Below are 22,651 nucleotides of genomic sequence, written 5' to 3'. Positions count from 1 at the left end.
TTTTTTTTTTAGAAATGTTTTTAATTTGATTTAGAAATTTTTTGTAAAATATTGATATTCTTACCTATACATATATATAGATGAAATAACGAACAATTTGAAAATTCACAAACTTACTATTTATCCTTATATGTCTTGTAAAAATTAGTATAACTTTGTTTTGCAATTTTTACAAAACAAGAAACAAATTTTTCTACATATTTACAATATTGTATAACAATCAAATTGTCTGTTGCAATTTTTTTTTTGCAAACACGAGAGAAAGTCCATTTAATATTTATTTGGCTTCATCATAATTTTGCAGAACATCAGCTAAATGTTCATTATCTCTTGGTTTCTTAAGTTGTTTTCTTTTCATATTTGGTTTCTTTCTCTTTATTGGTAATAATTTTTTAACACCATGATGTTGCATTGATTTTATTCCTTGTTTCTCGAGATTCTCCTCTATTTTTTGATCATCCATTGCATCGACTGCCGATGAACGCCAAAGATTTAGCCAAATTTCATCAAATAAAACTTGTGCAGTTTTATCATTATAAAATATAACTTTCTTCTTGTCTGGTCGATTTATTATTATTATTTCATTTTGTAGACTCTAATAAAAAGTTTGAAAGTAAATTTAATTTTTCATTCGAAATAATAAACGATGAAATAAAATAAAAATAAACTAAAATTTTAAATTCAAATGAAATAGAAAAAGAGGAAATTAAATAGAATTAATTAATTTATTAATTATTAAATGTAAATACCTTTAAATGTTTTTCACAATGTGGTAAACTTTCCTGAATATCTTCCAAATAAATACCACCATAGCCTTTCAAATCATGTTGTTTTAATAATCTCAAAAGTGATTTTTTATCTTTAATTTTGTACATTGCTTTAAAAAGAAATTTAGTATCTGGCGTAACTTCTATCTTTGGATTTTGAAGTAATGCTTCGGATTGAAGCCAAAATTTTACCTGAAATTGTTAAATTTGAAATTAATTTTTTTCTAGTTTTTTTAAAAAATAATAATTAGTAATATTTGTTCGTTTTTTAAAATTTTTCTGCTGTCATACCTTTGGAGATACATCTAATTGATTCGTTTCATCGAGAATTTCATCTAAAGAAAGTGGATGATCATCACCTTCTTGATGTCTTGTTTTCATATGTTTTACAATTTTTGCTAAAACTCCAAATTTATATTGTGAACTACCACTCATCGATTTGTAATTAACAACATTAAGTTTTGGTGCCGATGACACAGTCGAGGGTTTTGGTTTCTTTTTAAGTTCATCGCGTGGATCTTTTACCGTCTCTTTTTTCTTCTTTTCAATACTAAAATTATAAGAAGAAACAATTACATTTATTGAGAAAGAAATAGTTGAAAAATATTTTTAAATATTTCAAAAATTTATTACAAAATATATACTGTAAAAAAATGTAAAAGATGAAAATTTAATTATTATAATTCTATTTTGATAAATAACAATTTAAGAAATATATATTAATGATTAATTGCAAAGAAAATAAAATAATAATCAATTTTCCGGTTTTGACACTTTTGAGGTTAGAATAAACACTTATATATTTTTGTGTATTTTTCTTTCATTTTATAACTTTTTAAATTCTATTTTATTATAATTTTTAATATTTTTGAAAAATCACATTCCAAATGTATATTTTTATAAAAAATTCAACTATTTTCTATAACAGAAATTGAACTTACGTTGGAGTGGTTAACGCTTTCTTTTTAAAAAGTTCTCTTTCCCTGAGAAGTGCAGGATCCATAATTACTACAATATATTAAAAAACTTACACTGAAATTAATTAACTGTTTTAAATTATTGTTTAATTCCGATAAATTAAATAATTTAACTGGCAGAAGGTGCAAATGTTTTGGTTATCCTATTTTTTTTGCAACATATATGAAGTTGTCAACTTATCGAATATGCCAGATTCGATTTTTGTCGAATATCGAAATCTGTCGATCGTCGATTGTTGTTGACATTGTTGACGTGTTTTATAGGTTAAAAGTGTCAGACAAAAATGGATATTAATTTATTTCAATTAACTTTCCTTCTTTTAATAGTAAGTAAATCTATAATTTATTAAAAATAATCAAAATTTATCAATTATTATTATAATCTTTATGTTTATAATCTTTCAACTGTATAAATAACATAAAATTTTACATTTACCTACTACCTACTATTCTTTTATTTCCATATTTTTATTTTTAATTTACAAAAGTTATATTTATGATTCAATTGTTATAATATTGTAACAATGTTATTTTATACGATTTTCATTCTTTTCAAAGAAAAATTTCCCTTTAGATTTTAATTGATAGTATTTTGTTTTCTTTTTTTTAGGCAAAATGTTTAGCTGAATATTCGTCAGAAGATTGTAAAGAATTAGGCTTTATTAAATCTAATTTAATATGTTCCACGTGTGAGAAATTAATTGAATATAATTTATTGGAAGCCGCGTAAGTATTTACAAGAAAATCACATCATTTAAAAACAATATGTAACAAAGAATTACGTTAAAAATTATTTTAACCTTAATTTCAGTGAAAATTGTAAACAATGTTGTTTAAAGGATGATGATACACAAAGAAAAATTTATTCAAAAGCAATACTTGAAATTTGTAAATGCAAATATACAGCTTATCCTCAAATTGAAGGTTAGTAATAATTATTTTAATTATATTTGAAAAAAAATATCTATATGAAAAAATCAATTTATAATTTTTATTTACAGCATTTATAAACAGTGATTTACCAAATAATTTCAAAAATCTACAAATTAGATTTGTCAATGGATTAGATCCAATGATACGACTTTATGAAGATAATGTCAAAGTTGACGACGTCGATATTCATAAATGGAACACAGATTCTGTTAATGAATTTTTAAGCACGTATCTTTCCAAAGATTAATAGATTTAATTGTAATTTTTCTATTACTAATAAATGAATTTCTTTTAAAAACAATTGTTTACTTATCTTAATCATCTTTTTTTCTAAATTTATATTTTTATTAAATTAAAAAAAAAAGAGAGGAATTTTTCATTACGATTTATTTATTTATTATACTACATTTGTATTGAAAGATTATAAACACAAATATGCATTACTGGAATGAAAAATGTAATCTATTCGTAATCCTTACTGGCATTTATCTTACCTCCAGTTTTCTGAATAAAATGTACATACCTTCAAATTATGTACCTAACTATTTTAATATATATATATAATATTTGACACACATGACTGAAATTGTTTTTTTTTTATTTTTTTTTCTTGTCGAGAACTTTCGTATCTTTTAATGACTGTGCATATAGTTGCATTTTTAATGTACGTAAAATTAAAAAATCCATTTATTATTAAAAACACAATGCATGTCAAAAAATAATATTTTGATAACGAAATTTTTGAATTAATTTTGTCTATTTGATAAAAAAAAAAAAAAAATGTGCTACACATGAATTCTATTTTTCTCCATTATGAAATTTTTAAATAAAATTTCAATCACAATTATAAATCATGCTTTACAATACGCGACATTGAGTAAAAAAAAATTAAAAAAAAAAAGAGAAATGGAGAATTAAAATTAATAAATTTGCTTCGGATTAAATCTACAATTGCCATGAGAATGATACTTTTAGAAAAATTACTTTTTAGAAAGCCAATAGAGTTAAAAAAAAAAGAAAAAAAAAAAGAAGTTGAAATAGCATTTTTCTTTGTATAATGCATTATATTTTTTATCGACGTGATCTTCTTGCTCTTTGTCCCCTTGGACGTGGTGAAGGACGACCTCGAGCAGCAGTAGATGTTGATTTTGGTGTTTCAACTTTTTCCGGTTTACCATCACCACTTTCATCCATTAAATTACCAACCTCAGGTTCAAATTCATTATCACCATCGCTCCATTCAACTTTATCGTCTTTATTTTTTTGCTCATCTTCTTTATTCTCCTCATTTTCACCTTCATTATTATCATTATGAGCATTCTCATCACCACCTTCAGGCGCATCATTAGCATTTTCCTCTTCATCATTTTCTGATTCATTTTCAGCATCCATTGGATCATATTTGTCACCAGTTTCAGTTTTATTTTCCATTTTTTCATCATCACCTTCTGATTTCACATTTTCGGAAATTTGATTATTCTCTGCATTCTCCGCATTTTCATCATCATCAGAGTGGGCAATTTTACGACGCTTCCAATTACCTTCATTGTCTTCAGCTTCGTCGACTGATTTCTCTTCAGCGGCCTTTAAAAAAAAAATAAATTAAAATTTATTTGTATTCTCTAAACGAGAGATTAAAAAAAAAAATTAAATATTATAAAAATAAACCTCTGATTCTTCCTTTATTTTCTTTTCAGCTTCAGCATTCGCGGCAGATGTCAATAATTTCACTTCTTGAATAAAATTACGATAATGAGTAATTGTTCGTAAATGTGAAGCTAAATCTTCCGCCGAAAGCATAAAACGACGGCATTTTTCACAAAAGAAACCTTGAACTTCTTTCACTAGAGATTTTCCTGTAAAAAAAAAGAAAAGAAAATTCAATTTGAAACGTCATTTAAAAAAAAATTTAATTAAAAATAAATTTTTTTGTCCTTTTTAAATATTATCCCGCGAAAACAGTGCTGCCATCTACATCCGTTTTTGATATTGACCTTCCGTTAAAATGACAGAAAAAAGCGTCGCCTACTTAACCTCCAAAAATTTCTCTTTCCGATTAAAAATAACAAGAATTTAATTATTAATAAAACATAGAAAATATTTAGTGGTTTATTAGAAAAAAAAAAAGGATTCGATTTTATCAGAAAAACAAAATAGTTCTTTAGATACTGAATAAGGTATGTAATACAATGTTAATTTATTTACTCCAAAATCAACACTATTTTTATAGTAAACAAAATTATTTCAGATTAAGTAAAAAAAGAAAATGGATGAAAATTACGAAAATAGAAGTACAACAAGTACAAGTTCCGAAGCCGAAAACACAATAACATTGCAAGTAAGTGAAAAAATTGAAGAAAAACTCTACAATTGGTATTCCGAATGTCTAAATAGAAAATTATCAATCAATCGATCAATGTTAAAAAAGAAAGCCCTATCGCTATTTCAAGAATTTGGCAATGAATCATATTTTAAAAATGATTGGCTCAATAATTGGCGTAAAAAATATGGAATTCTTCAACTTCCATTAATTAATCGTTCATCAATGGCACCATCAATGGAAGAAATATTTGATATGTATTTCAAAAAATTAATTAAAGACGAAAATATTAGTTACGATCAAATATTCACATGCTTTGAAACGGGACTCTATTATAAAATGTTACCAACAAGTGAATTAATTTATCAATCGCAAATAAATATACCAAATTTTGATGTAACATCAAATCGTGTTACAATATTTATATGCACAAATGCATCGGGTACATTAAAATTTCCTCTACTTGTCGTTGATAAACAATATAAGCCACAAGCATTAAAAAATATAAAACCAAATAATTTACCACTTATTTATCAATATCAAAAAAGTGCCTGGGTCGATACAAGTGTCTATCAAAATTGGTTCGATACAATATTTGTACCGCGTGTAACAAAATTTCTACATGAAAAAGATTTACCGCAAAAGGCAATTTTAATTGTCGATAATGCTCCACTTCATGCATCTGAGGATAAATTACGTTGCGGCAATATACGTTCAACGTTATTAAATATAAATGTACAATCAATAACAAGAAGAATAAATCAAGAGATAATGAGAGATTTAAAAATACGCTATCGTTATCGAATGCTCCAATCACTTTTAGAATATCAACACGATAAAATTGATATAATGCAACGTCTTTATAATATCACAATAAAAGATGTTATTTTTTGGTTAGCTGATGCATGGTCCGATGTTTCAACAATGGGAATAAAACGAATATGGGATCGTTTATGGCATGAGAAAAAATTCGTTCAATTTGATGAGAATGATTCAATGTCAATTTTAGATTTAGCAAAATTATGTCTACAAATTAATGGTTGTCAGGAAATTGATATTAAAGATATGGAAAAATTAATGGATAAAGATAATAGAGCAATGTATAATCTTTCAGATGAGGAAATTATTGAAATTGTTTTACAAACAAAAAGAGATGACGAACAACATTCTAATGAATTAACACAAAAAATTGATAATCAAACTGCACAACAACAACTTGAAACATTAATATCATTTTTTGAAACACAACAAGTACCAACGGATGATTTAATAACATTAAATTTACTACGAAATAAAATTAAAGCTTGTCAACGATTTGATTTGTATCAACAGCCAATACAATTTTTTCAAATGTCAAATCCATTAAATATCGATTCATAATTGTAAATTAATTAAATAAATTTTTTTTTCAAATAACTTACCAATGGATACTTGTTTTTGACGACAATATTTGTAAGAAGGTGGTTTTAAATTGATAATATTCTCCTTTGTTGTCTCATCAATATCGGTTATATATTCGGAACTGTCTAATGTTTCGTCCAGTTTATCGTTCTTTGATTCTGTTCCAATATCTTTGTCTTCTTCATCAGCGGTACGAACTTCGTTTTCTCCCTTTGCAAGTTTATCTACCAAACAAAAATAAATTCAAAAAAAAGATCAATAAAAGTAAATAAAAAAAATTTGCAAATAATTAAAAAATAAAGTTTTAATAACGAGAAAAAAAAAGAAGGAAAAATTACCCTTCTTCTTATTACTTCTTCGTTGTTCTTCGCTATTAACAGCATTCTTCATATGTTGTGGTGTAAGACAATGTTCATCATATTCAATACGAGATGGAAATTCTTTGACACAGGCAATGCAACGTGGATGAAGGAAAGTTTTCAATTGTTGATGTTTTTCACTTTTACGATGACTTGACAAAGTTCCAAAGAAATTCAAATCGCACATTGTACAATATTCACGTACATTTAAATCAATTCCAACCTAAATGACAAAAAAAAACAATTGTTTAATTTTCTGAATTTAATATTAAAATTTTTTTTAATATTTTACCTTTCTTCCACGACGTTTTGAATTTGTCAAACTAAGTTCACGTTGTTCTTCAGTTACTCGTAAATCGTGTCTCATTAAATCAACTTTCAATTTATAGGATTCATCAAGTTTCTCCATCATTAATTTATGGGCACGTCCTCGAAGATGATTTTCAAATGACTAAAAAAAAAAAATGCAATCATTTTATAATTAGAAATTAATTAAATTTTGTAGCTAAAAAAAATACTTTTAAAAAATAATTTATAAATAAAATTAATTACCGATCCATCCCACATATGTTTGTTGCAAACATGACAGAACATTTGATTCATGGGAACTTCAGAGTAACGACTCTCGGCATGTCGTGCTTCGGATTTTTTAATTGGTGTTTTATTTGAATCCTTTTTGTCATCAGATTCCTTCTTATCGTCCTTTGATTCACCCTCTTTATGTTCCTTTGAATCTTCATTATCATCATTGTCCTTATTTGAATCCTTGGTTTCATTTTCATTATTCTCATTTCCTTCAACTTCCTTTCGTTCTTGGCTCCAATCACGTTTTTGGGTTTCTGCATTCTCCTCATTGTCTTGACTAATTTTAAATTCAATTATTTTTGAGAGGCGAAAAAAAAAGAAATTAATTACAAATGGAAACATTATTTTCGTACTTGAAATTTACTTTAATGACTGCTATCTTTTAAATAAATGACGTAATATTTGAATTTAAATAAAAAAAAAAAAAAATAAATAAAATTTCAATTTGTAAAAACAATTGTTTTCATTTTTCAATTATTTTAAAATTATTCTACAATATTTAATACTTTATTTATAATTATACTCTATAAATAAAAAAAAACATAAATTATTGTAAATATTTTTTATTTACACTGTATAATAATAAATTTAGTTCTTTATAATATTCAATTTAAAAAATTTAATTTGTATTATAAAATAAATTTTTTTTGCATTTAAATATTTTATTATTTATATTTAAAATAAAATTGTTTTATTTGATAAATAAATAAAATTTAAAAAATAATAATTTTTGCTTTCTACTTCTATTTTAGAAATTATAAAAATTATTTAAAATTGTTACTGAAGTTATTGCAAAATTTGATTAACGTTAGTAAATAAAAAAAATTAAAATAAACAATTTTCAATAATTGAAAATTAAAATCTTAGTAATTAAAAGAAAAAATTTTCAAAATTATTAAATATAGAAAAAAAAGAAAATAGCGATTGTTTTTAATACTGTAAAAAAAAATCTGAAATAGAATTATCGTCTTTGTTATTAATTTCCACCCATATATATATATACATTATTATCGCATGTGAATTATTATTCGAATTAAGAAAATGTAGAACTGAATATCAATTCAATTTGATTGAAAACAAATAGCTTCCACAGAATAATTATTTGATGACATTTTTAAAATTGGATAAACAATGAAAGAAGCTGAATACAACCATTATTAATAAAAAGACGAAGAATCTTGTTAATATAATTTGAAAAAAATTTGATTTTTTTTTTCAAAATTATTTATCTCCAATGGCAAATTTTTATAAAAAATTTGTAAATTTGCCGATTAAAAGATTTAATTCTTTTGTTTTTTTTTTTTTTTTAAGAAAAAAGCTTCAATATTTAAAAAACGTAAATATATAGTAGTTTTTTAAATTATGGAAACAAGTAATATTATGAAAAAGGAACGCTAATTAATAGGTGGAAATAGTCTTTTGATAGACTATAAATAGCTGAGACGAAACAAACAAATTGGATTGACGGAGAGAAAAATTATCGATATTTGAAAATTTTCGCTCAATTGAAAAAAAATTAAGGGAGCCTTGTTTGAAAATTTTGTTTTCTTTTTTTATTTTGGTATAATAAAATAATATTGTTGATTGTCTCACACGAATTGTGGAGAGAATCGAAATTTTCTTTCTTTTTGTTTTGATATTTCTTTGTTTGTTTGTTTGTTTTGAAGAAGCTATGCGCAATCAACCAGGAGCTTACCTTTCGCCGACAGATGTTTCTGCCTTTTCTTTAGTCTTATCAGAGGCCTTATTGCTCTTATCTCCCTGCTGTTCCTTTTTGGCGGCCTGATTTTGTTTAGAGGCAGCATTTGCTTTAGAAGATTTATCGTTGCGATGTTGATTTTGACTGCCATTGAGACGTTGATTGCCGGATGCACGAGAGTGTTGTGCGGATGGGCCGCGTCGCCCAGTGGCTCCGTCACGGGCTCGATTGCCCATCTAATTAATTTTAGGGGTCAAAAATGACCAACGTTCAAAAATAATTGAGAATAAGGTAATCGAAGAAAAAGAGAGAGTAAAACCTGTGATTCTCCTTGTGAATTATTGAAAATATTCTCGTAGAGACACAGAAAGGGAATTTTTTTTTGTCTTTATTATTAAAAAAAGTTCTTGGAATGAAAGAAGTATATTGCCAAAAAGGAAGGGGAGAAAGGTGTGAAATATAAATACTTTTCCATTGTGCAAAAAAGAGATGTTTATATTCCACAGAGCAGTGGTAGTCTTTTTTTTTTTTTTTTTTTTTTTTCCTCTGTTGGAAAAATGAAATTCAATTTCCCTGAGAGAATAATATCCTGTAAATTTTCTACTTATAAGTGCAGATAAAAATTAATTATTTTCACTGTAAATAAAAAAAGAGCGTAAGATCGTACAAGATTTTCGTTGTACCTTTTTACGCACATTTAATTGGATATAATTATAAATATAAAACGATTTTAATTATCAAAGAAAAAAAGCATCGTTTTTTTTTTTGTAATCAGAAAAATGTCGATACGATTTAATTATTTAATCATTCAAATAATTCGAAAAAAACTTGGGAAAAAATAAAATTATTGATTGAAACATCACAAAAAAAATGATGATTAAAGAAATCAATTATCGAAGATAAAACTTAATCGAATTTCGGATTTATATGAAGACGATTTTTTTTTCTCTTTTTAATATCCAAAATACCTAATTGTTGCAGAAAAAAATCTTTTGGTAGACCATTCTTGTTTTCAATCGTTTTTAATTTAAAAAAAAAAAAACAACAAAATAAATAAAAATAAACAAATCATACCTTATTATAGGGTTGAGGTCGTTGATTTTTCATATTGTGCCGTGAAGGACGATCATTGTAACGTCCTTGTTGATAGTTTGGTTGATTATTGAAATTCGATCCTGGCCCACCGTAATTGTTACCCAAACTCAATAATGACGGCACCTTGGCAGTAAAATTATTTTTCTAAACAAATTTTAATAGATTGTTGTGTGTGTGTGCATATTAAAGAGAAATTTTGAAAAGTGAAATTATATTATATTTTACCAAGACTTTTTCCTTTTGCTCAACGAAAAGTTAATTTGGATTTAAATTACAAATTTTTATTTTTTAATAATCGTGAAAAGTAAAAATTATTATCATACCTGGGGTTGTGATTCCTGTTGAGTGCGTAGAATGTTGGAAAGAAGATTGCTAGCAATGGCAAGTTGAGCTTGTGGCGATGCCAATGATAAATTATTATTTGGAGTTGGAAGAATTCCACGTCCTGGCATCATTCCACCTTCCCATGGATTAACTCCACTTCCCATGTTACCACCCCCCATTCCACCACCCATACCACCTCCCATTCCACCACCCATACCGCCTCCCATTCCTCCTCCCATATTTCCACCTCGTGATCCTCCACCACCACCGCCTCCGCCGCCGCCACCTCCCATTCCACGATTATTGAAGTTTCGATTGCCGAAAGAATCTCTCTTCACACCACGATTATACATAATGCCTATAAGGAAAATTACAAAAATAAAATAAATACAAATCAATGTTTACAAATATAAAAAAAAAAACCATTTTTGATTCTATTTTTTCACATAGCATTTTTTTTTCCTAATGTACTCAAAACAATTGCATTATTTTCGGCGTAAGTCAGAAAAATTTTTACAAAAACTGAAAGTATAAAAATTGAAATTTTAAATCCCCCAATTCTTTGATACAAAAGAAATCACCTTCACAAATAAAAATACACCAAAAAAACTTTTGCCAAAGAAAAATCAAGTTACAAGGAAATATCGAAAGTCGATAAAAATGACATAAACTATATACGAATACAGAATATACTATGACTATCAAAAATGACAATTATTCCTTCCAAAAATTGTTTTTTAATTATCCAATTATTGAATTGTGGCAAATTAATTAGTACAAATATAAACAGATTAATATCAATTATCCACTTATTAAAAAAAAAAAAAAAGTACAAATTTTTACATGGACGACAAGCATTTTAATAGGAAATAAAAAAAAAAAAAGTTACTTACCTCACTTTTATTCAAATGATCCACAAATATTAATTTTTCTTCTTATAAAATTGGGTAATATTATTTTATACCCAGAAAAAATTGAAGAAACAATATATTAGAATAAAATTTCTTTAATTTTATTGAAGGGAAGCGTCTTGTTCACCCGCTTGATAATCCGGAAATGCTAAGCCATAAAAGCTTCGACTATGAATAGAAAAGAATCTCAGTTGATGGAAATAACCGGAAATAGAGAGTAGCTAATTTTTTACTGGTGGAATTTTTGAAATTTGTCCTGGGCAAATTCTATTCGACCAATCATTTTTTAAATTATTCACAAAAACATATGACTTAAGGAAAATTAAATTAATAATTAAAATAATAACAAATAGTCTAATTAATTATGTCAATTTTAATTTTTAGTAAAAAAAAACAAAACAATTTTACATTCTTTTAAAATTAAAAACAGTATTTTTATAGGTTGAGTGTCAACAACCTAACCTAACCTCAATATGTCAATTTTTTGTGGCAACAATAAAATTATAAACAGAATTTATTTTTGTTTTAAAACAGAGATTGAAATTATAGAAAAAAATTCAATTCAATTTGAAATACATCGATTAAATAATTTTAATTCTAAAAAAAAGAGAGGTAAGATTTAATTTATTACCATTGTTTAATAATTTAATTAATCTATCATTTTTTTCTAGATGGATTTTGAAATACTCGAGATATAATTTCACATTGAAAAAAAAAAAAATGGCTGATAATTTTCAAAATTCGGAAAAAATATTTTACTGGATACAAAATGTGACACAAGTTCTTAATGAAAAACGTCACGAGAATGAAAATGAATTTTCATCAAGTGGATTTAGACAAGCAAATTTTGAAAAACTCGAAGAAAATGTTGAAACTATAATAATACATTATTTAGAAATTTATATACGTAAGCATGTTGCGCCAAAATTTTGGAAATATTTTAAATTCATTAAAAATGAACAACAAGGTTTTCAAGATTTTCAACAAGCAGTTAATGAATTATATTCAAGTTTTGATCCAATATTACCATTAATAAAACAACTTGAGGAATTAATGAAAAATAAAAAATTCTCCTACAGTAGTAAAAATGTAAATGAACGTTTTAAATTATTAGTTGGAGCAACATTATTAAGTCAAATACCATTGCATCATGATATTATAATTGAACATTTTTATAAAATTTCATTTAAAGTATTTTGTAATAATGACACAAATGATAATAATGAATTTACCAATCAATGTCGTGGTTGTAATCAAGAACAATCAAAATGTCAATGTAAAATGATAATTTACATGTTTCATGAGACAAATAAAAAATTATTGGAATTAGGATTATTGGAAAGATTAGTTGGCAATGTTTTAACATCATTGATAAATATTCGTATAAAAAATTATGTTAGTCATACGTGTAATAGAAGTTTCAATAAATCATTAATAGAACCATTAAATGATTGGCTTGGTACAATTGTATTAAGTTGGTTGGTTCGTATTTATTCAGGATCATCGGAAACAAATATAATTGCCAAAAAAACAAGTGACGCTATTGAAATATTTAAACAAAAATTACAACATTATATGCACGAGACATATACAAAAGTAAGAATTGAACAATTATTTAATATAATAATAGAATATCCAAATTCATTGCCGGCAATACTTGATTTACGTACATGTTTAATAAGAACTGATTTGAGAAAAAATTTAATTGATACACTACAAGAGGCATTTAAAACACGTTTATTGCATCCAGGTGTAACGACACAGGATATTTTAACAGCATATATTGCGGCAATTAAAGTATTAAGACAATTGGATCCAACTGGAGTATTATTGGAAACAACAACGGAGCCAATTAAATTATATTTAAGAAGTCGTGAGGATACGGTTCGTTGTGTTGTTAGTGGTTTATTGGATGATTCAGATAGTGATTTAGCTGAGGAACTTGCAAAAAGTGAAACTCTACAATTGGATGATATTTCAGGTGAGGAGGAAATTGAAAATTGGGAAAAATGGATGCCCGATCCAGTTGATGCCGATCCAACGCGTTCAACGCAAAGAAAAATGTCTGATATTATATCAATGTTAATTAGTGTTTATGGTAGTCAAGATTTATTTGTCAATGAATATAGAACATTATTGGCTGATCGTTTATTATCGCAAATGAATTATCATACCGAGAGGGAACTTCGACATTTGGAACTTTTAAAAAGACGATTTGGTGAACATCAATTGCATTATTGTGAAGTAATGCTTAAAGATGTTTATGATTCAAAACGAATTGATGGTAATATACAATCGGACGCTAGTTATTTATCAGATAAAGAAGATTTTACAACATCGGCATTAATTTTGTCGGCACAATTTTGGCCACCATTTAAAGAAGAATGGAAATTGGAACTTCCAAAAATTGTACAAAATCAATTATCACGTTATGTGAAAGCATTTGAAGCACTAAAAGGAAATCGAACACTTTGTTGGAAGCCACATTTGGGAAATGTTAATCTTGAAATTGAATTAAAAGATCGTAAATTTAATCTCAATGTTACGCCAATTCATGCGACGATTATTTTACATTTTCAAGAGAAACATGAATGGACATTGGAAAAATTGTCAGAAATTGTACATGCCCCAATGACGGTGCTTAGGAGAAAAATTGGTTTTTGGGTGACACAAGGTGTTCTTAAAGAAACTGCAAATGATATTTATACATTGCAAGAGGAAAATACATCAAAAACACATGCAGTTTCAGAAGTTGTTGAAGATGATGAAGGTGAAAGTGCAATGGCATCGGCAAGTGATCAACGTGAAGGTGAATTACAAGTATTTTGGTCTTATATCGTTGGAATGTTAACAAATCTCGATTCAATGCCACTTGAAAGAATTCATCAAATGTTGAAAATGTTCGCATCACAAGGTTTAGGAACTGTTGAATGTAGTTTATCGGATTTGAAATTGTTTTTAGATAGAAAAGTAAGAGAACATCATTTAATATTATCGGGAAATTTGTACAGATTATCAAAAACGTGATATTTTTTTCTGTATTATAATTTTTTTCTATTACTATTTTAATAAAGAGAATTTAAAATCATGATTTCCAATTTAAAAAAAAAAAAAAACGATTTTTATGAATATTTCATTTAATTTACATTTTTTTTCGATAAATTTTTCTTTTTAATAAATATTATCTTTAAGATAAAAATTGTATTTTAATTTTTTAAATATAACATAGAAAATGTAAAAATAAAAATAATACTAAACCAATAAAGATGATAACCAATCGTCATCGGTGAGATTTGTGATATTCTCGTCGGTACTTGATTTAATATCTTCAATATAATCATTTAGAAATGAATCTAAATCACTGATAACATCTTTTGAATCTTCAGAGAGTGGCGAGAATGTTTTACCATAATTAATTGATTCGGATATAGTTTTTGTATCAACAAGTGAATCTTTATCATCATCATTTAAAATTATTACTTTTTGAATTTCTATATTTTTTTCATTTGTAATGTCCTCTTCATTTGCACTATCCTCTTCATTTTTATTCTCATCCTCCTTTTTCTTTTTCTTTAAATCTTTTAATCTTCTCAATTCACCGAAATCGAATTTTTGAAACATTTTACTTGCCATTATACTTTTTTTCGATAAAACATTATTAGATTTATCTATTTCACTTGTGACTTTTGATTCTTGTTCTAATTTTTTTTCTTTTTGATTATTTATTTCAGTTAAAAAATCCGGTACCTCGTACGATAATGTTACAATTGGTAAACCTTCCAATTTAACTGTTTTTACTTCCATTTTCGTTTGATTTTGAATTGGATTTTCATTTTTTTCAATTTCACTTAAAGTGACAATAGATTTTTTTAATTTTTCCTTTGAATTTTCCTCTTGTATTGACGTAACAAGTGTATTTTCTTTTTTACATTTTTCCTGTGATTTTAAAATTAATTTCTCACCGGGTAATTTTCTAATATCGGCAACATTAACTAAATTCATTGTTTCAATATTTACTATTGTTGGAGCACGTGTAGTGACAGTTTTTAAATTATTTTCTAAATTTTTTAATGTACAAGAAATATTTTCCACTTTATTTAAAGATGGATTTGTAATATCCGGAAGTAATTCTAAATTATTTGACAATGAAGAATTAATATTTTCTTTTATTTCTATTTCGTCAATGTCAATTTTAATTATATTTTCCTCATTAATATGATTCGGTGATACTTTAGAAGAATTTGATTCTTTGGAATAAGCGTTAATTAAACGATTTTGATCATTACTGTGATTACTTGTTTCTGATGAAGCAGTGGGTGAAACTTCAGTTCTTGGTGTATATGGAGGTGTAAAAAAATCCCAATTTGTTTGAGGTGGTGTTTCAGGTGATCTATGGGGTTTATATGTATTCCAATAACACGACCAACTTTCTCCTATTTTCCGAGGAATGTATTCAAGTTCCTGATGATCCATCGGCCAAATACACTAAAAAAATGTCAAAAAGAAAATATTAGTGAACAATAAACGTTATTTTTACTTATTGCAAAATCTAAATGTAGTTTAGTAATTTAAAAATACAAAAAAGTATTGGAAAACACTTTTCGCAGTTTTATAGGTTAATTTTATAATTTTCAAAATTTACCTCTTCTGATTCACACATCCAAACCGCTTCTTCTAAATTAATTTGAATTGCCTTCATTTTTTTCTTAAAACCTCGTTTCATGCACAAAGGACAAAATTCTCCCATAATCAAAACGTTACGAAAAAACACGCGTTTGTTTTGACAACATCAGTTTTGAGGTTAGAAATGCCGCGCATGAAGTTTGACACAAACAAAAACAATCAACACAAAAATTACAAAAACAACGTTGAATAAAGAAAATTTATTAAAACAAATAGAAAAACAAGAAATAAAGTTGTTCTTTAATTTTTTTTTTTGAAAACTAATTGAAATTTTTCTCAAAAATACAAAAATTTTATCAACAAACTAAATCAGTGTGACGCCTCTGTAAATTAATCAAATTACATGTAAGTAATATTTACAATTAAACATTATTTATCAATAAATAATAATAATAACACTTCTTTTAATTTAGATGTATTTAAAAAATTGACTAAATTATTTTTTCATTTAGATAAATTAACAAAAATGGAGGCAGAAAATAATAAACTTTCTCCACAAGATATTTATGAATATTTAAAAGAAATTCAAAAAGAAATGCAAAGTGAAATTGATAAATTAACAGAGAAAATAAGAAATAATCCAAGCTCTTCATTAAATAGAGACATTATAAAAGATGATATTATTAAAAAGAGATTACAATTTGTCGAAAGTTTAAAGAGATTAATATTAAAAGAAAATCCTATAAATTATCTCAATCTAGATATGCATTCAGCTGTAATTCAAAATTTAGAAAATGATGTACACAACATGACTACACTAGAGAATTACATGAATGACGAATTATCTAGAATTAAAAACGAAGTTACTTAGTAAGTATAGAATAGAAAATAAAATAAAACTAAAATAATTTTTATATATATTTTTTTCAGTTTCGATAATAAAATAACAGGATATGACAAAATGAAAAAAGCTGCATTAAATGTTAATGAAAATGAAGCTAAAATTACCTACGAAGAAGAATATGCTTTAGTAAAAAGAATCTTCACAGCAATCAAAGCTGATCTTGTAAGTTAATTAAAAAGAAATCAATTATTAATGAATTTTTATTAATAAATAATTTATAAAATTTATTTTATTTTTTTTTACAGTCGAAAACAGTTGATCTGATTTTTCCTGATAATGACGATATTCTCCATTTTTTAATGGTAAGTTATAATTAATTAATTTGTAAATAAATATATTTATTTTATTTTCTCTTTTTTAAGCAACTGTCAAAAAAACAATTGCAAGGTGGAGACGATGTATATGAAGAGATAAATGATGAAAATCTTAATTTCGTAACTATTTTAAATACAATGGGAATTGTTGTTTATCATCCTAATAATACAAATTTGTGTAAAATGGCAAATTTACTATAATTACCTGAAGAATATATTTTTTTTTTTTTCGCGACAATTACCACATGAAAGGTGCTCTTTCTCTCAATAATCTCACACCTGAACGTTCCCATTCTTGTCGACTTATCCATAATTCTTGAGCCGATTCTAAACAACTTAATATTGCCGCTCCTTTCCATGCAGTCATTCCTGGATCCATTTCCTTTGGTTGTGTTATTATATCCAATTGTTCTAATGTAAAAATTATTTTTGTAAATTTAAAAAATAAAAATAAATTTCGAAATTTTTGTAAAATATACCTGCTCTATACATGTAAGGAATTTGAAGTGAAATTCTATTGTGTAGCCACATTCCAATTCCTTGGAATTTCATTCCTGAACCAACAATCAATACGCAACTATACATTTTTCTCTTTAAATCCTCCGTCGCTAAAATAAAATTTATATATTAAAATTTTAGTAAGTGATTCAATAGTAATAAAAATACATACGACATCTGTCAATGCTTTGCAAAACGGCGTGATCGAGTCCCAATAGTTGCTGAGGTCCGGTTACAAATTCACGTGGTGCATCCAATTCTCTATTTTGTAGTGCAATCGGCGCGGAATCAACATTATCAACAACAACTTCTTCTTCGCCCACAACAACCGGTATTGCTGTTTCTTCCTGAGATTCTAGTGTTTGTTCCAAATTTTCCTTAATTCCTCTCCTCTGTAAAAAAATGAAATTTAAATTCAAATTCAAATTCAGGTAGACAATTTACTTACACTCGTTTCTCGTAAATAATTTTCATCATGTGGATCCTCTGCATCGCCAGCAGAACGTTTTTGAACGTGTACATTGTGAATTCCTGTTACTTTAAAAAGTTCCGGTTGAAAAAGACTCAAAGGCGCTACTAAACACTCATCACCCACCTGAAATTAAAAAAATAAATTTCTATTTACGAGAAAAAGAAAAAATAGTGAAAAAGTTATACCTGTAGGGTGTAAGTTTCAGTTTGTTGTCTTGGTTTTTTGACAATAAATGTTTTCTCCTGCGATCCACATATATTTAAATCAACGTGACAAAATTCTTTCTTCAATTGACTAAGTAGAAGAGCGTCCAATTTATTCGATGGATCACAATTTTTATAAGGAAAGGCACATTTTTGTAAAAGCCAAAAAAATGTTTGTGTTATATCACCACCTCCATAATCCATTCTTACGCGTGTATTTCTATGTGAAATTCCATCTTCAACACATGATACCGATGTTTTTTGATCGCCAACATCAACAACGCAAGCATAACCCAAACCAGCGCCAAAAGTTGCGGCAACGTGATCCTAAAAAAATAAATTTCATATCAAAATTTGTTTTTTTTTTTTTTCTTTGAAAAATTAATTTAATTAATTAACCTGTAATAAAAAACAGCCACCAAAACCAATTTCACATAAAACAAGTGTTGTCAATTCTTTTAAATACAATCGATTATAAATATCAGGTATTATCAAAACAGCACGATAGTGTTTTAAATCTCTAAGGGGAATATCCAATTTTCCCGTCAATACATATTCCCAAATTGCTTTTAAATCAGCCAATACTGAACGTAAACTACCGCCAGGACCTGAATGAACATTTAATTCTCCTCTTCTATAAGGAAAATGAATATTAAAATCCGCTGTTGGATTTAATGATAAAATTTCATCTCCAATTACAATATCTTGATCGGTTTTAATCCATTCGCCATTCGATGATGGTGAAAGTAATTCTGGATTTGATCGACGATTAAAAGCCGCAATTTGTTGAGGTGGTGTTGCATATCTTCTTCTACCGTCAGACTGAAGACACGATTGAAGAGTATGCGATACCTGAAGACGTGATTCCTCCATAGCTTGAGTTAATTCTTTGGTCTGTGAAAAAAAAACAATTTTATTTTTAAATTGGTCAAAAAAAAAATTTTTTTTTTTAAATTAGATAATATTCTCACACGTGGTACAAGTGAAGGAAGAAATGTATCCTTGTGTTCCAAACCACCAGAAAGTCGTCTTCTTGCAATTGCATTTATAAGCGTAAAAGGATTTAAATCTGATGCACGTCCTATTCTAAGATACAAAGATCCAGGATGTATTATAATTACTGTCTGTGCTTGTATTTGCTGAAACAATAAAAATTTTAAATAAATTAAAATTAAACATTTTATCTAAACAAAAATTACCGGTAAAATAAATACTAACCTCAGTACAAGATTCTTGAAAAACAGGCATTTTGATAAATATATTTACAATTAAAAAACTTAAAAATTGTTTTGATTATCAAAAACTACATTTTAAGGTTATGTTGACATTTTTCTTTTTCTTTTATTGCCCTTTTACTATTAATTTAATTATATTTAATTAATTCCCTCTACAATAATTTAAATAATATTAAATTAAAAATAATTTTCGTGTAAACAATAAGTCACTATAATAATTATTTTATTTATATTTTTTTGACAGTTTTCGATTATTTCGATATATTCGCGGCTTGATTCACGTGACAATGACGTCATTTGTCTACACTTATTTCCTGTCTGAAGTTAACTATAATTGAAAACAGCTGTTTTTCTGCTGTGGTTACAACTTTTGACAGTGGTTTTAGTATATTGCTATTGTGGAAAAAAGCGAATGATTTATCCAAATTTAAGGCATTTAAATGTTATCGCGAATATTCCGTGGAGAAAATGAAAATGCCGCCGTCAAGAGAAAACGACAAATTGATACATTGAAAATTTTTAACGATAAGTAAGTAAAAATTTTTCAATTTTTAAATTAACCTTTTAAGTTAACCTCGTCTATTAACATTTGGCTTTGTTATAAAGATTCTTATATATGACAAATATAAGAGCTAAGCTGTTTCATATCAGTAATTATTTGATGACTAATATTTCAAATTCATCTGTCATTCTCGTTGTAAATTGAAATTAAAATCATGGAATTTGATTTAGAAATTTTTTTTTATTTTGTAATTTAATAAATTCATTTTATTAATTTTTTTTTTTTGTATCAAAGTAGCAGATGTTTTTTTTAAATTAACGTTGTCGATTCAGGGATTTATATAATTAGAAAAAAAAATGATTCAGTGTTTTAGAACTAAGAGAAGATGTGGAGTATCAAGTACAATTTGATGCTGGAGATAAGCGAATGGCTATTTTGGTCTCACTCTCACCGGAATTTCCTCTGGAGAAGCCTGTTCTTCGGGTAACACCTCCGATAACACATCCTTGGTGTAATGAACACAGTGAAATCACGAGTGCACCCGGACTACTGCATGTAAGATATATTAAAAAAAAAAATATTATTTCTAGTTGATTAAAATTTTTTAATAAATAAAAATTCTCAGTTTACAGTTCATAGCGATCTTGGTCGTGTTGTTCAGGCTATTATCAGAGAATTCAGTAGAAATCCACCTCAACTTTTAGAAGATAATTCACCACCTTCTGCTGTACAACACATTGGTAATTGTTTTTTTTTAATTTTAAAAACTCTATCGTTAATTAATTGAATTTTTATTTTTTTCAGACATAGCTGGAAGAGGTTCGCCATCATATGCTCTTAATCCATATTTTGAACTTCCATCGACATCCTATAATTCTTATTATAATTCTCAATTTCCTCAATTTTCATCGCCAAATACGAATTCACCTATATTCAATTATAATTATACAAATTCTGGCAATACTTATATTTCGGACAATAAAACACAATCATGTGCAACATCATCGCATCATTCAACATACGTGACAAACACTCGAAGTCTACACAATTCAAATCCAATTCAATATACAACAAATCCACATGCAAATACTTATTCTAATTTACATCATGTCAATATAAACATTCAACAACCAATGCAAAATCAAATTGTATCACAATTTTTCCCCGAATTGAATAATTTAACAATTGAGGAATTGAAGAAATTTAATGGAAATGATGAAAAAATTGATGAATTTTTAGAATTACATCCACAATTAAAAGATATTGATACAGCAGTTGAGGATACAATTGACTGGGTACAAAAAACTGCAGGTAAGTTTTCTTTCATATTTATTTTCTTTTACGAAACTAATTTTCGATTTTTTTTTTTTTCTTTTTTAGCTGCGAATCTCGTGAAAGAAGAAGAATTAAAACAACTTCAAGATGAAGTTAGAAATAAAGTTGAAACTGTCAAAGAATTAAAGGCACGTTACGATCAATTATTACGTAAATATAATAATTTATCGGAAGTATTCACACCCGATCATATAAAACAATGTTTACAAAAAGCCGCCGATGAAAGTCATGAGAAAAGTGAAAAAATAGCTGAAGATTTTCTTAATCGTAAAATTGACGTTGAACGTTTTTTAAGTACATATATTGAATGTCGAAAATTGGGTCAAGCTAGAAGAACCAAGGAAGAAAAACTTGCTCATCAATTAAATGAATTAAAACGAGCTGGTTTCTAAAAATAAAAATGAAACTTAAATACAAAAAAAGCATAATTTCTATTAATATAAATACGAACAAATTGTACATATCTCTTTTAGTTAAATCAGACGAATTTTCTTCAGTTTCCTAGAAATTCGTTGAAAATTCAAGTTTTAGTAAAAAAACCAATGCTTTTCAATTCTAAACATCAACATTCCAAATAAAAGAAAAATTATGAAAAATCAGCGTCCGAGCCTTTTAAAATCATTAAAAAAAAAAAAAAAAACCGTTGCTGATGTATATATTGTAAATCATCGAATCATTGTCATTCACGGTTAATTAAAATTTTTCGACAGAAAAAAAAGCGTCCTATAACGTCAAACGCAGCGAATTTTCGAAAAAAAAACAAAATGCTTTCATGCTTCAAATAATAATAGAAGTGTTCTAGAAAGTCAATAAATTTGACAAATTATATTCAATAGAAAGTAAAACCTAAGCGCTATGAGATATTATTATTATAATTATTATTTAAGGTGTTGCGCTGTGAAAAGGTACACCCATTTCTCAATTTTAACGGAGACTTTTTTTCTACCATATGTAAATAAAGATTTTAAGAGTGCGATTAAAAAAAAAACAATTTTCTTTCTAATTGATGTTCCTATTTGTAAAATAAATGTACAGGATTTTAATGAATCCCAAAAAAGAAAAACTACGGCAATATAGAAAAATTATGATTAATTCAAGAATCATGCTTTTACATTCTTTTATAAAAAAAATGACTCGCTTTGAAAATTAAAAAATATATTACAACTGCGTGAGTGTGCCTAAAACTTGTCTTAT

At 26.6% G+C, this 22,651-nt stretch overlaps 9 protein-coding genes across 11 annotated transcripts; 5 read left to right on the top strand and 4 right to left on the bottom strand.

Annotated features, from left to right (window-relative positions):
* Nucleotides 1-75: 75 nt before the first annotated feature.
* Nucleotides 76-1,919, bottom strand: LOC127287446 (transcription initiation factor IIE subunit beta). Its single transcript, XM_051314385.1, has 4 exons — nt 1,709-1,919; nt 1,059-1,317; nt 750-959; nt 76-595 (listed from the first exon to the last, which is right to left on the bottom strand). The coding sequence occupies exons 1-4, from the start codon at nt 1,768-1,770 to the stop codon at nt 278-280; spliced, it is 849 nt and encodes a 282-aa protein (XP_051170342.1). The 5' UTR covers nt 1,771-1,919; the 3' UTR covers nt 76-277.
* Nucleotides 1,920-1,930: 11 nt separating this feature from the next.
* LOC127287451 (selenoprotein F) lies at nt 1,931-2,978 on the top strand. Its single transcript, XM_051314391.1, has 4 exons — nt 1,931-2,070; nt 2,355-2,470; nt 2,556-2,668; nt 2,746-2,978. Exons 1-4 carry the CDS (start codon nt 2,029-2,031, stop codon nt 2,922-2,924), a joined length of 450 nt encoding a protein of 149 aa, XP_051170348.1. The 5' UTR covers nt 1,931-2,028; the 3' UTR covers nt 2,925-2,978.
* Nucleotides 2,979-3,049: 71 nt separating this feature from the next.
* LOC127287439 (zinc finger protein on ecdysone puffs) lies at nt 3,050-11,536 on the bottom strand. 3 transcript variants are annotated; one of them, XM_051314377.1, is made up of 10 exons: nt 11,354-11,536; nt 10,460-10,818; nt 10,116-10,280; nt 9,039-9,277; nt 7,310-7,619; nt 7,050-7,208; nt 6,737-6,980; nt 6,419-6,622; nt 4,346-4,533; nt 3,050-4,261 (listed from the first exon to the last, which is right to left on the bottom strand). In XM_051314377.1, the coding sequence occupies exons 2-10, from the start codon at nt 10,811-10,813 to the stop codon at nt 3,749-3,751; spliced, it is 2,376 nt and encodes a 791-aa protein (XP_051170334.1). In that variant the 5' UTR covers nt 10,814-10,818; nt 11,354-11,536; the 3' UTR covers nt 3,050-3,748. The 3 variants fall into 3 exon arrangements, with proteins under 3 accessions (XP_051170334.1, XP_051170335.1, XP_051170336.1); XM_051314378.1 differs by having other exon boundaries at nt 6,752-6,980; XM_051314379.1 differs by having other exon boundaries at nt 10,116-10,259.
* Nucleotides 4,666-6,411, top strand: LOC127287442 (jerky protein homolog-like). Its single transcript, XM_051314382.1, has 2 exons — nt 4,666-4,854; nt 4,926-6,411. The coding sequence occupies exon 2, from the start codon at nt 4,944-4,946 to the stop codon at nt 6,375-6,377; it is 1,434 nt and encodes a 477-aa protein (XP_051170339.1). The 5' UTR covers nt 4,666-4,854; nt 4,926-4,943; the 3' UTR covers nt 6,378-6,411.
* Nucleotides 11,537-11,763: 227 nt separating the features above from the next.
* Nucleotides 11,764-14,462, top strand: LOC127287440 (anaphase-promoting complex subunit 2). The gene is made up of 2 exons (XM_051314380.1): nt 11,764-11,983; nt 12,043-14,462. Exon 2 carries the CDS (start codon nt 12,092-12,094, stop codon nt 14,396-14,398), a length of 2,307 nt encoding a protein of 768 aa, XP_051170337.1. The 5' UTR covers nt 11,764-11,983; nt 12,043-12,091; the 3' UTR covers nt 14,399-14,462.
* Nucleotides 14,463-14,490: 28 nt separating this feature from the next.
* On the bottom strand, nt 14,491-16,156 carry LOC127287443 (uncharacterized protein PF3D7_1120600-like). The gene is made up of 2 exons (XM_051314383.1): nt 16,014-16,156; nt 14,491-15,856 (listed from the first exon to the last, which is right to left on the bottom strand). The coding sequence occupies exons 1-2, from the start codon at nt 16,116-16,118 to the stop codon at nt 14,624-14,626; spliced, it is 1,338 nt and encodes a 445-aa protein (XP_051170340.1). The 5' UTR covers nt 16,119-16,156; the 3' UTR covers nt 14,491-14,623.
* Nucleotides 16,157-16,250: 94 nt separating this feature from the next.
* Nucleotides 16,251-17,712, top strand: LOC127287447 (uncharacterized). The gene is made up of 5 exons (XM_051314386.1): nt 16,251-16,399; nt 16,507-16,864; nt 16,925-17,060; nt 17,144-17,200; nt 17,261-17,712. The coding sequence occupies exons 2-5, from the start codon at nt 16,521-16,523 to the stop codon at nt 17,411-17,413; spliced, it is 690 nt and encodes a 229-aa protein (XP_051170343.1). The 5' UTR covers nt 16,251-16,399; nt 16,507-16,520; the 3' UTR covers nt 17,414-17,712.
* On the bottom strand, nt 17,220-19,899 carry LOC127287441 (actin-related protein 8). Its single transcript, XM_051314381.1, has 8 exons — nt 19,604-19,899; nt 19,357-19,524; nt 18,785-19,279; nt 18,368-18,712; nt 18,159-18,305; nt 17,883-18,102; nt 17,692-17,820; nt 17,220-17,623 (listed from the first exon to the last, which is right to left on the bottom strand). Exons 1-8 carry the CDS (start codon nt 19,631-19,633, stop codon nt 17,451-17,453), a joined length of 1,707 nt encoding a protein of 568 aa, XP_051170338.1. The 5' UTR covers nt 19,634-19,899; the 3' UTR covers nt 17,220-17,450.
* Nucleotides 19,900-19,960: 61 nt separating this feature from the next.
* Nucleotides 19,961-22,123, top strand: LOC127287444 (vacuolar protein sorting-associated protein 37A). The gene is made up of 5 exons (XM_051314384.1): nt 19,961-20,149; nt 20,488-20,677; nt 20,748-20,862; nt 20,927-21,433; nt 21,503-22,123. The coding sequence occupies exons 1-5, from the start codon at nt 20,061-20,063 to the stop codon at nt 21,847-21,849; spliced, it is 1,248 nt and encodes a 415-aa protein (XP_051170341.1). The 5' UTR covers nt 19,961-20,060; the 3' UTR covers nt 21,850-22,123.
* The last annotated feature ends 528 nt before the right edge of the window (nt 22,124-22,651 follow it).

Source organism: Leptopilina boulardi, unplaced genomic scaffold (assembly GCF_019393585.1).
Source record: "Leptopilina boulardi isolate dan_hultmark-lab unplaced genomic scaffold, ZJU_Lbou_2.1 LbouV2_370, whole genome shotgun sequence".
NCBI classification, from domain to species: Eukaryota; Metazoa; Arthropoda; class Insecta; order Hymenoptera; family Figitidae; genus Leptopilina; species Leptopilina boulardi.
This window is presented reverse-complemented; position numbering and strand designations above follow the sequence as displayed.

Bases quoted from the DNA above. Each gene is read 5' to 3' on its own strand.
- LOC127287446 (XM_051314385.1), bottom strand. From the start codon at position 1,770: ATGGATCCTGCACTTCTCAGGGAAAGAGAACTTTTTAAAAAGAAAGCG. The intron at 1,318-1,708 runs GTAAGTTCAATT...TTATAATTTTAG, and splicing joins AAAGCGTTAACCACTCCAAC to TATTGAAAAGAAGAAAAAAG. The intron at 960-1,058 runs GTATGACAGCAG...TAACAATTTCAG, and splicing joins AATTAGATGTATCTCCAAAG to GTAAAATTTTGGCTTCAATC.
- LOC127287451 (XM_051314391.1), top strand. From the start codon at position 2,029: ATGGATATTAATTTATTTCAATTAACTTTCCTTCTTTTAATA. The intron at 2,471-2,555 runs GTAAGTATTTAC...CCTTAATTTCAG, and splicing joins TATAATTTATTGGAAGCCGC to TGAAAATTGTAAACAATGTT. The intron at 2,669-2,745 runs GTTAGTAATAAT...TTTTATTTACAG, and splicing joins AGCTTATCCTCAAATTGAAG to CATTTATAAACAGTGATTTA.
- LOC127287442 (XM_051314382.1), top strand. From the start codon at position 4,944: ATGGATGAAAATTACGAAAATAGAAGTACAACAAGTACAAGTTCCGAA.
- LOC127287439 (XM_051314377.1), bottom strand. From the start codon at position 10,813: ATGTATAATCGTGGTGTGAAGAGAGATTCTTTCGGCAATCGAAACTTC. The intron at 7,620-9,038 runs GTAAGCTCCTGG...ATTTAAAATTAG, and splicing joins GAAACATCTGTCGGCGAAAG to TCAAGACAATGAGGAGAATG. The intron at 6,981-7,049 runs GTAAAATATTAA...TTTGTCATTTAG, and splicing joins CAAAACGTCGTGGAAGAAAG to GTTGGAATTGATTTAAATGT.
- LOC127287440 (XM_051314380.1), top strand. From the start codon at position 12,092: ATGGCTGATAATTTTCAAAATTCGGAAAAAATATTTTACTGGATACAA.
- LOC127287443 (XM_051314383.1), bottom strand. From the start codon at position 16,118: ATGGGAGAATTTTGTCCTTTGTGCATGAAACGAGGTTTTAAGAAAAAA. The intron at 15,857-16,013 runs GTAAATTTTGAA...ACATTTTTTTAG, and splicing joins GGATGTGTGAATCAGAAGAG to TGTATTTGGCCGATGGATCA.
- LOC127287447 (XM_051314386.1), top strand. From the start codon at position 16,521: ATGGAGGCAGAAAATAATAAACTTTCTCCACAAGATATTTATGAATAT. The intron at 16,865-16,924 runs GTAAGTATAGAA...TATTTTTTTCAG, and splicing joins ATTAAAAACGAAGTTACTTA to TTTCGATAATAAAATAACAG. The intron at 17,201-17,260 runs GTAAGTTATAAT...CTCTTTTTTAAG, and splicing joins ATATTCTCCATTTTTTAATG to CAACTGTCAAAAAAACAATT.
- LOC127287441 (XM_051314381.1), bottom strand. From the start codon at position 19,633: ATGCCTGTTTTTCAAGAATCTTGTACTGAG. The intron at 17,821-17,882 runs GTATGTATTTTT...ATTTTATTTTAG, and splicing joins GCAAAGCATTGACAGATGTC to CGACGGAGGATTTAAAGAGA. The intron at 17,624-17,691 runs GTATATTTTACA...TTTTTACATTAG, and splicing joins TCCTTACATGTATAGAGCAG to AACAATTGGATATAATAACA.
- LOC127287444 (XM_051314384.1), top strand. From the start codon at position 20,061: ATGTTATCGCGAATATTCCGTGGAGAAAATGAAAATGCCGCCGTCAAG. The intron at 20,678-20,747 runs GTAAGATATATT...AAAAATTCTCAG, and splicing joins GTGCACCCGGACTACTGCAT to TTTACAGTTCATAGCGATCT. The intron at 20,863-20,926 runs GTAATTGTTTTT...TATTTTTTTCAG, and splicing joins TTCTGCTGTACAACACATTG to ACATAGCTGGAAGAGGTTCG.